The 10,634-nt window shown below is 40.0% G+C and overlaps 1 protein-coding gene across 1 annotated transcript; it reads right to left on the bottom strand.

The window, feature by feature from the left end:
* Positions 1-469: 469 nt before the first annotated feature.
* On the bottom strand, positions 470-9,719 carry pth3r (parathyroid hormone 3 receptor). Its single transcript, XM_030775023.1, has 13 exons — positions 9,501-9,719; positions 6,128-6,233; positions 5,197-5,307; positions 4,845-4,969; positions 4,541-4,635; positions 3,213-3,366; positions 2,840-2,993; positions 2,591-2,651; positions 2,432-2,498; positions 2,184-2,278; positions 1,938-2,079; positions 1,445-1,486; positions 470-931 (listed from the first exon to the last, which is right to left on the bottom strand). Exons 1-13 carry the CDS (start codon positions 9,717-9,719, stop codon positions 470-472), a joined length of 1,833 nt encoding a protein of 610 aa, XP_030630883.1.
* Between the last annotated feature and the right edge of the window lie 915 nt (positions 9,720-10,634).

Here is a 10,634-nt window from a genome sequence, read left to right as displayed (position 1 = left end):
CCTAATGTTGTCACAGAGATAAATATACATTAATGGCAAAAGAGTGCTCTCTTTAGCTGTCTCTGGTGCTTTTAATTCAGCCTTGTGGAATTAATTACTAACCACTGAAATTCACATGGTGAATAAGTGTCTCTGTTTGAACAAAGGGAGGAGATGATATGATAGTCTGTTCAAATGTAGAAGCTTTGTACCATCGCAGTCAATAAATACATTATTGCAGTTTTGTCCTCTATAAAGTAACATCAGCTTCATCACAAATTTAATGACACTTCATGTCTCTCCATAGAAGTCTGCAAAATTTGTCACAATCAGATTCATTAGGTTGTCATATTTTTTTTTTAGCACAGAACTGGCATTGTCCACTCACGCATCGTCAAGGAAACTGGATTTGCTGTAGCCCATTCAGATTTAAAAGCTTCCTTTGCAGTATCATTGTCACTGAGCCAGCATGTTTCCATTGCAATCATTTTCACAGGATTGTCTCAAGCTCTTTTAAAGATGGAGAGCTTGAATGATCCTCGCCCTGAAAGAAGTATGATTCAGGCTTCCTCTCAGTACCACCTTCTTCTCTCACCACCTCTGGACTCATGCCGGGGGTCCTGGAGAGAGCCCCCGCTGCTGTGGTCTGCCTCAACACCAGCTCCTGCTGGTGCATTGTGGGTGATGGAGTCTCTGTGTCACCAGGTACATAACCTGGGAGATTTGTAAGAGGGTGGAGCCGAGACTGACCTCTGACCCCTAAGGACACACCTCCAAGAGGAAGGCCCTTAGCTCCACTGACACTTATACACACGCTGTGTGTGGTCGTGTGTGACATCATGCCACCATAGTAACAGCTCCCACCCCCTGCGCTGCTTGTGACCCGAGCCTTCTGCTTCAGATCCAGAGCCAAGCTCCGCCTTAGCCACGCCTTTTTTACCTCCGCCTGCACCTGAGGGGAGAGGACAGGAAGGTAACAATATGGGGAACACACATAGTGACGACACATACAATTTTCCACTGACACACAGAAACATACAATAACCTTTGAGAACCTCAGAGACCACCTTGTCTGAAGCTGAAGGACACACCTCCAAACATAGTTTTTGATATCCAGGTCAGTGTAGATGTTGAAAGAGATTGGATATATGCAAACGGTCTGAACTGAGTTTAGTTTATTACCAAATACTCCACACAAAGCAAGCTGCAGAACTGCCTGCAATGACGTACATTTAACAGAAGGTTAGAACACGAACTTAGAGATTTTGACCATAGTAATGACAGTCACAGTAAACCTTGTTGATTGAAAACACTCTGTGCATTCTGACCTTGAGAACACATGAGCACTCACACATACATATACACACATAATGTATGTGTGCAGTTAAACGGCTTAATAATTCTCCTCTGTGTAAACATGTAAAAACACAGTACAGAAATATGACTGACCTTCAAATACACTCACCTCTCCATTGCAGAAACAGTAGATAAAAGCCACAAAGAATCCCTGCACAAAGACCCAGCAGTTTAAGTAACGTAACTTAATTTTGAAAAGGATTTTTAAAGATATTTTCCCTTCTTTATATTCATATCTTTTGAATTATTGAAGGCTTAAAATGTTCTTATTTCCCATCGCAGTTGTCTAAGCATGAAGGAAAAAACTACGCAGATTAAGAGTAACTATTCTTCTTAATCATTACCTATTACAACCTTGTTTTACAGATAATTATACAATTTCAGTTTAAACACAGTACTACAAGTGGTAGTGATTATTTGGTATAATTTGATACAACTTGTACAACTTCTTGACTATGATCTGTTAAAAGTCCAACATTTAATTCTACTGGTTTGAAAGTAAAGGTATTTGTGTGGGAAACATGTGTAGTCTGGCCTCTGCATTAAGTCGTTGAGATAAAATTCACTAAAGGAGAGTTTAATTTAAATCTCTCTCTCTTTACCTGTGAAGAGTTGAAGAACATCTCATAGTGCATCTGGATCTGCCACAGTAGGCCAGTGACCTCTGTGTAAGGCAAAGCCATGAACACCATGTAATGAACCCCAAACAGAGGCATTAGCACCAGAGTTGACTTCAACAGCTTCCTGTGGATTGCATGTGAAGGGGGAGAAAATTCTATTAAAAATTCTATTAACTGACCATACTTGATGGATAATGCCTATGAAATTTGGATTCTCCAATTTTTAACCTGTACTGCTGCCGTGGATCCAGCTTTCCTGTGTTGGTCTCCCACAGTTTAGAAGCCAAAACACGGATGATGTTGAGAAAGAGGAAGAAGTTTACCTACGGAGACATATTTATACACGTTTAATTTAGAGGAGCGGCAACTTTGTCGCTTAAAAAGACCCACGAAATAAGATTCCCTCGTTGGTATTAGAGTTTTTTTTCACACTGTTGCAATAATACTAATCAGTTTATGAATTATTTTTTTCTTACAACAATAGCTGCCAAAATTGGAACTTGATAGATCCACTTCAGATTGCCTGCGCTGATATCCCAGCATCTAAAAATAAAGGGTAAACAGTGTGAGTGCATGTTTGTATGTGTGTTTTCACAGATATGTGTGTCTAACTGTCATTGCCAATGAAAACTCACTGAGTGTCAGCAAGAGATGCTCGAGCACTAACCCATATCGAGACAAACACAGCAGGGACACCTGTGACAGAAACAAAGACAGAAAAAAATCAAAGAGGTTGTACAAGTAGACAAGCCCATTCACTGTGTGTTTCACATACATATCTCGGTCTTGCTTATGAGACTGTCAAGGAATCTGTGTCATCCTTTCAAACCAAATTGCTACCTCTCAATAAGAATACAGTAGGAGTCATAAAAGGTCAGCCTCACCCCAGCCAATAATAGTGAGTGCCCACAGGTAGTTCTTATCAGACAGGAAAGCCATGAAGATCAGGCTGTGGAGGTATAGCCCTTCCACCAGAATCCAGTAATGATTAGTTGCAAGGAAATACAGGAAGAGAGTCACAGCAACCTTACAGCCCACCTGATGGCACAAGGAACCAATCAAATAACAAAGAAAAACAAAGAAAATAAAGGTGTGGTGTGTGTTTGTGTGTGTGTGTGTGAGTGTGTGTGTGTGTGTGTGTGTGTGTGTGTGTGTGTGTGTGTGTGTGTGTGTGCGTGCGCATGTGTGTGTGTGCACACGTGCACGTGTGTGTGTGTGTATGCACGCGCGCATGTGTGTGTGTGCGTGTTTCTGTACCATTTGAGGTCTGTATCCCACTGCCACCTCTTCTGGTTTGCTGTCGTCTGTGACTGTGTAGAGCACAGCATCCTTCACAAAGATGCTGATGGCCCGACAAACAAATGACATAAAGAGATGGATGTGGATGTAGTTACGCGTACAATGAAGACGTCTAAAGTAAAAGAGATGGCAGAGGAGGGAGAGGAAGGAAGCAATCAGATATTTGGACTGTTAGTGCTTTATTCTTAAAACCCAGCAACCTCTCTGTGAACACATGACCACAGTTTCCTGGATTTTTGGTTATTTCAGGCTATCAATAATGATGGAGCAACAATGTATTGAACATTGCCACTGTCTAACGCAAATAACAGCATAAGAGGAGAGGGGAGAGTGTGTCTATCAGGAGTGTCTGTCAGGAAAATACTGAAAATGTAGAGAAACAGAGAAGGATCCAAAAACCTGAAACAACAGGGTAGCATCAGTGGAACCATTGAATACCATTTTACAGGTGTAATATCTTTTATCATTTTAATATATGTCTGTGGAGTGTTTGTGGTGATCTAAAGCATTTGCCGTTCGTTTCTAGAATGCAGTGATAGTGATATGAATGACAAGAAAATGTCATTCATGTTATATTCCTCTAATTTACATCTTAGTCATAACATAACTGTGCTATTTTGGGACAGCATATTTCCATGTTTTTCATTTTTTTACATAACGCACTGTATTTACTCTCTCCCGTCTCCTTTTACAACAGGAAAATAGGAAATGTAATGGAACTGCCGCTCCATCAAATGAAACTGTTATAATCTGAAGAGTGATAAACGAGATTATCCTGTTTTTTGGCTTTTACTCCACTGCCTCCCTGCACAGACACAGATCAAAATACTGATTACATGGAAGTAGAAAGTAGACCTGTATTCATACCCCACGCCACATGGTAGTCACACGTACACAGATAGCATAACAAGGTCAGCTGTTTAGGTATCTTTCTCTCTCTCTTTTTCTCTGTCATACACACACACATACACCCACATACCCATACACACATACACACACACACACACACACACACACACACACTTACACCCTCTGACACCACACGATTCAGAAAGACTGCACACATGTCCCTTTCGACTAAAACATCCAAAACACAGCACAGATCTCTGCTTTAATGTCATACATGTTTTGAAATAGATTTTACCAAATATGAACAATTTTGACATTCATAACAAATGTTAGTCATGTTTATATCTGCACCATGTCTTTAAGAAGAGTTCACATGCACCCAAGGTACTTGAATGTCATTTTCCATCATGATGAAATATTGAAAGAATTTTACTTACTTAAAGTAACAAAGGATAGACACAGCCACAAGTAAAGAGGCCAGAGAGATAGAGTATCCAACAGTGTACATCAAGTGAAGACGTTCAAACACCTCCTGACAACAGAAACACGGAGCTGATCAATTCCTCGTACTGATTAGTCCTTTCATGGATGTAGGACCAAAGATATAAAAACTGTTGATTTTAGAGAAAGTTTTAGATCAAAAGTAAGTTACCAGAGCCAAGAGTTACAGAATCTCTGCGAAAAGTAAGAAAATTGAGGATTAAAAACTTCATAGTTCATGGTTTGATACATGAGACACACCTCTTCCTGATTGCCATGGCTTGATAGTAGATAAGTGGTACACTCTGTGTAATTGGCCCACGTTCGGTTAATACTGGTCACTTGCTCCCAGTTCCCTGAAGCATCACAGTGTCGATATGCATGACCTGAGGTCAGAGAAAAAGTCTAAGGGGTCAAAGTTGACACTTAAAATAATCTTGTGACCAAACAGACGTTGCTTGTCTGTTGAGCATGTGACTAAACGATTTTCATGGCCTCGCCTGTGTAGCCACCAAAAGCAATCAGAGGAAATCATACAGATATTCATGAATTTTAATTCTTGACACTGTGTTTTTCTTTTTATTTATTTTATTTATTATTTTGGAAGACTGACCTCTGTGATTAAAGTCATAGATGTACTCCGGACAGAGTACTGATACCAGTTGGCTGGGCTTTCCTCTGGGCCAGCAGATAATCCCATCCCATTCAGGCACACAGTCACCCTCTGACAGCACACACACACAGACACACACACATACACACAAAAATACAAATATATACACTTTATCTAAATATAAGCTAAATACACACATATGTGTTAAATATACACTTCGGCATTTTGATTAAAAATACATGGAGGCAAATCTACGAAGGAACTGACTAACCACTATAAAACATTGTATGAAGATATTAAAATCCTGAAAATTACAGTCTTCAATAAAAGTCTCTAAAAAAGAGGAATTATTCAGGTAGAACATTTCAAAATAGAATTAGACTGAAAGTGCGTCAAAGTTAGCCTTATACCAGAAAGCTGTATTGGGAGTTATGACTTTCATTTAACTTGCCCCACAATATCAGCTGCATCACCAATAAAGAATTATCTGGTCACAGAACAAAGCAGGGGAGATAAATCACCTTTGATGTCCAGAATTAAGGCCATGAACACACTTAACTCCAGGAAATTGGATCAGTGTTGTTTTGTAAGGATAGGAAGTGTCTGGTTTTGAATCAGCAATATGGACAAACTAGTCTGGCTCCTCCAATAGCTGTATCTGTTAGTTATTGTTGCTGTTACGCTGTTCAGTTGAATATTGGTCAACTCACGCACTGAGAAACTCAAAGTATGACAAAGGTAGACTACCAAGACTACCAAAATCCTCTTCTGATATTTGAGAATAGGATCGAATTTCAAGCACTCTGTGAAGTTTTAACTGAGTCCAGTTTTTTTTTTTGTTGAGAACACCACTAATGGCTTACACCTTTACTCTGAACTGATTCCAGTATTTACACACCACATACAGCTACACACACACACACACACACACCTCTGACCAGGTCCAGCTGGGCCCGTATGCTCCGATCACACTTGGCTCGTGCACCAATCAGAAGGAAGATCTGTTCATCTCTCGTGATAACATCATCAGAGTCAATCTGTAATCAAATACATTAGTTATGTAAACCATGGCTGCTCTCTGTATAAGGCTTTGACATCTCTTCAGTAATCTTCAATAAGTTCCTTACTGTTACCATCTTCTGACTGAAGTGTCCAATTAGCTTTAGCAAGCCACTGGACCAGCCCTATTTTGTGATCTTCAAACATCTCAATAAAAAAATAATTCAGGTAGTGTCTTTTACAGTAGGTATTCTCTGGAAAACCAGACACATCTGTATAAAACAGAGCTCTTTTCTGTCATTTCTGCAGCTTCGCTCATGGACTTATGCGGAGAGCAATTTGTCATAAGAGCCAAAATTGGCACACAATCTCCTGGTCCTGATCTGCTGTCTCCAGGTGTTGTGAAATAGTTGCAGAGGGGTGCGATATGTGGCAATCCCCCATCATCCTCACAGACTGCACAACCTCCCCGCCACCCGTATGCTGCCCCTGCACGGGCTCTTTCCATCTCCTGACAGTCGTGGATAGTTGGGCAGAGGGGTAGCAGCACAGTAAGGGAACACAAGAGCCTTTGTGCTATGAATACACTTCACAACCACTGAGCAAAACTAGCAAAGACTCAGCCGTCACTTACTGATCAGCAGACAGACCGGGAGAGAAAGAGAGAGAGAGAGAGAGAGAGAGAGAGAGAGAGAGAGAGAGAGAGAGAGAGAGAAACTTTGCTTATAAAATACATCACAAAATTTTAATTTGGACATCACATGGTTATATTCCGTGGGGTTTTTTTTTTGTTTTTTTTTAGATTGTTTTCAGATAGAGCAGCAGATAAAGATGCTGTATGATACTTTTATTTGTGATAAGAGATGTTTCTCTTTAAAAAGCAGAGAATGTATGTGCCAAAAGCAGCACCAACACCTGATAGACTGTCATAGAGACTACCCGCAGGAGCACTTGCACCACTAAGCAAAGATCTCCTGTGAATTAGTCTTAAAGGTAGGTAATGATCTGTTTCACAAACTCTCACGTCTAAACGTCTAACTACAGAGACACAATCAATTAAAAATGCTAATTTGAGGATCCAGTACAAACATTCAGGTACGTCTGCCAAAATCCTGTTATGAAAAACCACAGTTTGCGGTGATGTGCTACTATCTTACCAAACATAACACCGCACAGTTAAACAGTACTTCTATTGTCTGATAGGTGACAGGGACTCTTTTGATGACATAGCTCTTGCGTGATGGGGTATAGATCCAAATGTGAAGGCACTGATAACTGTCCCATAATTACTCTCAGTCTCATTGCCATAACATCTTCACTGACAGGGTGATTTTATGCTCCACTGAGCAGTGGGCAGTAACTCTGCTTGCGCTTGACAACATCCTGAAGGAGAAATACGTCTTCTCTTGGGGTTACTGAGAAGCAGCATGGGTTAATGCCTGTCCTAACACTGAGCAAACATCTAGCGTGTGCAAACATTACTGAGCTAAGATACACCAATACAAATCCAGTACTTTTAAGCTCCTGATAATACGTTTAGTTCACATTTTCCCACTCTCAGACCAATTGTATATGAAGGCTTTTGAAAGGACTGTTATCTGCTAATATTTTATACGCATAACCTTCACCTCCATTAAGGCTGGGTAGCACGCTGAAACAGAAGCACGAACAAAGCAGTACATGGTAGGTCCATTAAAGAGACGGCAGGAACAGGCTAAAGGTGAAGCGTCTGATGTGAGCTCTGTTATGTTTTGTATAAGTGATGCTTGAGTAATCTAGCACTGGGGAATCCAACAGTCTACATCTCTCACAGCTTCTTTCAGAAGCTTGACCAGGAGCCAGTTCAAACAAAAGGCTTTTGTTCTGGTTGCAGAGCGGCTGTCCAAGCGTATAAGTTGGAAAAATATGTTTTAAACTCCTCTGTGTAAATGTGTGTTAATTTGATACAGACTAACCTCACCCTGACCCCAAACCGTTGTTTGACAGCAAAATGAGGGCACAATTTGATCGTGGCCCATCGGCTATTCCGATTGTCTTAGAGTGTCACCAGCTGTCTTTTACTATGGTGTGATCATGGAATCACTGTCTTTGAGTAAGATTTAATTGCCTGTTTACCTTCATGCTATGCTTCAATCTAACCTGTCCATCTATAAAAAAAAATAGATGTTTATCTCTGCTAATGTTGCATGAATAGTGGGATTAAAGATTTAACAAATGTGATACCCATGAGATTACTTCAGTAACACATTTATGAAAGAAAGAAAGAAAGAAAGAAAGAAAGAAAGAAAGAAAGAAAGAAAGAAAGAAAGAAGTCACTGGATCCAAACCTTAATAACCAGCATTTTTTTTTACTTCATAAACTTTTGGCTCTTTTTGAATGTTGGTATGAAATCTTTAAGTGATTAAGAAATGTATTCATTTGAAATCTGTATACAAAAATGTATACGATATAATTTTATATAAAAAAGGAAAAAATCACACGAAAGCAAGGCACTGACAATGCCTTCATCAGCAACAGACACTGAATGACCTCATTATAACTGCGATGAATTTAAGAGGATGTATCAGATGAGACCATGTTAAATGTTATGAATTTTTCCAGTTGTTCTCCAAATGTTTAGGCATTAGAATCGCCTTAGAGAAAGCTATTTTAATTATGTCTTAAATCTTGTTTGTCTTGTCATGTATTGATTTGTTTTCTTCTGGCATTGTAAGCAGACATCTTAGGGAGAGAGCAAGGTTTACAACCAGCACCTGAGCACAGGAAATTAAGAGCTACACCAAGAGATTAACATATTTCTAAAAGGTCTGCACAACTTCATCAAACATGTCATAACTGAACTGACGTGTTTGAGTAAACACATATTTGAACCGCGTGGGATGTATTAGTACACTATCACGGTGAATACTCTATTGTGTTTTTTTTCTTTTCACTTTGGTTTTTAAAAGAAAATGTGCGTTTTTTTATATTTAGGAGTGAACAAATTTCTGATTACGGAATTATTCAAAACTAATATTTATAACGTCAAACCAAAACTCAGCGATTTTCTCTTTATATAATAAGCAAAACATTTTTTTGTGTATTATACCTTTGAATATGCAAACTGTAAAAGCTTTTTTTTTTTTTTTTTTTTTTTGCAAAGCACTTCTGGTGCATTCAGATATATCCATGAATATACTTAATCCAGGTTTAATACCCACACGCACGCCCACGTGCACAAACACACACACACAAACAAACACAGACACGCACAACTTAATCCGCTAAAAGATACCAGAACTCTAAGCCAGTGTTTATCACTTACCAACGCCTTTGCGGTCATTAGCACACTGCACAGCAGGAAGGCTTTGACAGCGTCGGCAGAGGACATGCCTCTCCTGAGACTTTTGGCTCTCTCCAACACTTCAGCTAAGCCACTGTGATGTCCAGAACCTGGTCCGACTGGAGCTGTGGCCTCTTTAAGGTATGGCTGAGAGAAGTGACGTCCACCACTCAGTGTCCCTCCATGAGTGTCCCATTGCATCTGGCATATGGTGGTATTAATGGACCAGCAAGATGGTCTAATGTTGTTTTGTCGACTGTTTTATTTTGATTACGCACAAGCACTGTTATTACCTTGTTTGTTCACTCATCCATTAACTTTTTCATTTCCTCACTCTTCTTTTGGGCTCTTTCAGAGGTGCTGAGATGAATCATGTCCACGGGAGGTCTGTAACAAATAACTGATGCTGTTCATCGTCTAATCTTCTTTTTGTATTTCCTTTTCAAGATCAGTTTCTACTTTTCTCAGAGAGAAACTTGGTCTGTGTCGCTGAGGTCCTCAAAGAATATATTCAGTCATTTGTCTTCAGGGTCTATGGGAGAGTGTGTCATACACCAAGTGTGTTGTCTGAAGTGAGGTCTGATCTCACTCTCACTGTCCCTCTGTTGAAGCTCTCCCTGCTGTTGACTGTGAGGGATGGGCACCCTCTGGCCTCAGGGACTGTTAACTCCTGAGTCTCTCTCTCTCTCTCTCTCTCTCTCTCCCCCTCCCTCTCTCTCTCTCCCTCCCTCCCTCTCTCTCTCTCTCTCTCTCTCTCTCTCTCTCTCTCTCCCTCCCTCTCTCTCTCTCTCTCTCTCTCTCTCTCCCTCCCTCTCTCTCTCTCTCTCTCTCTCTGTTTCTGGCTATCAGTATGCATAAAGCATAAACTATATACAGCATAAACTCATCTACATTCATGATTTCAAAATTATTCACGTAAAAATGTATGAAACCTGTCCTATAGATGCCAAATAACATTTTCATTTTCAAATATCCTAGACATATTATTTTTCATAATTTGTCTACAATATCTATTTTCACAGTGATTCAAAGGAAAACATAATTAAAATAACCCTGTTCTCAAATAATATATGTATTCCGCCCCCCCCCCCCCCCCCCCCAAAAAGGGCATCCCAT

The sequence above is a fragment of the Chanos chanos genome, chromosome 5 (genome assembly GCF_902362185.1).
Source record: "Chanos chanos chromosome 5, fChaCha1.1, whole genome shotgun sequence".
Taxonomy (NCBI): domain Eukaryota; kingdom Metazoa; phylum Chordata; class Actinopteri; order Gonorynchiformes; family Chanidae; genus Chanos; species Chanos chanos.
Note: the sequence above shows the minus strand (reverse complement) of the source record. Positions and strands in the feature narration are given on the sequence as shown.

Coding starts and splice junctions, on each gene's coding strand:
- pth3r (XM_030775023.1), bottom strand. CDS start 9,719: ATGCAATGGGACACTCATGGAGGGACACTGAGTGGTGGACGTCACTTC. Junction 3,367..4,540: donor TCTATCCTTTGTTACTTTAA/GTAAGTAAAATT, acceptor CTTTTACTTTAG/ACGTCTTCATTGTACGCGTA. Junction 1,487..1,937: donor TGTTCTTCAACTCTTCACAG/GTAAAGAGAGAG, acceptor GTCTTTGTGCAG/GGATTCTTTGTGGCTTTTAT.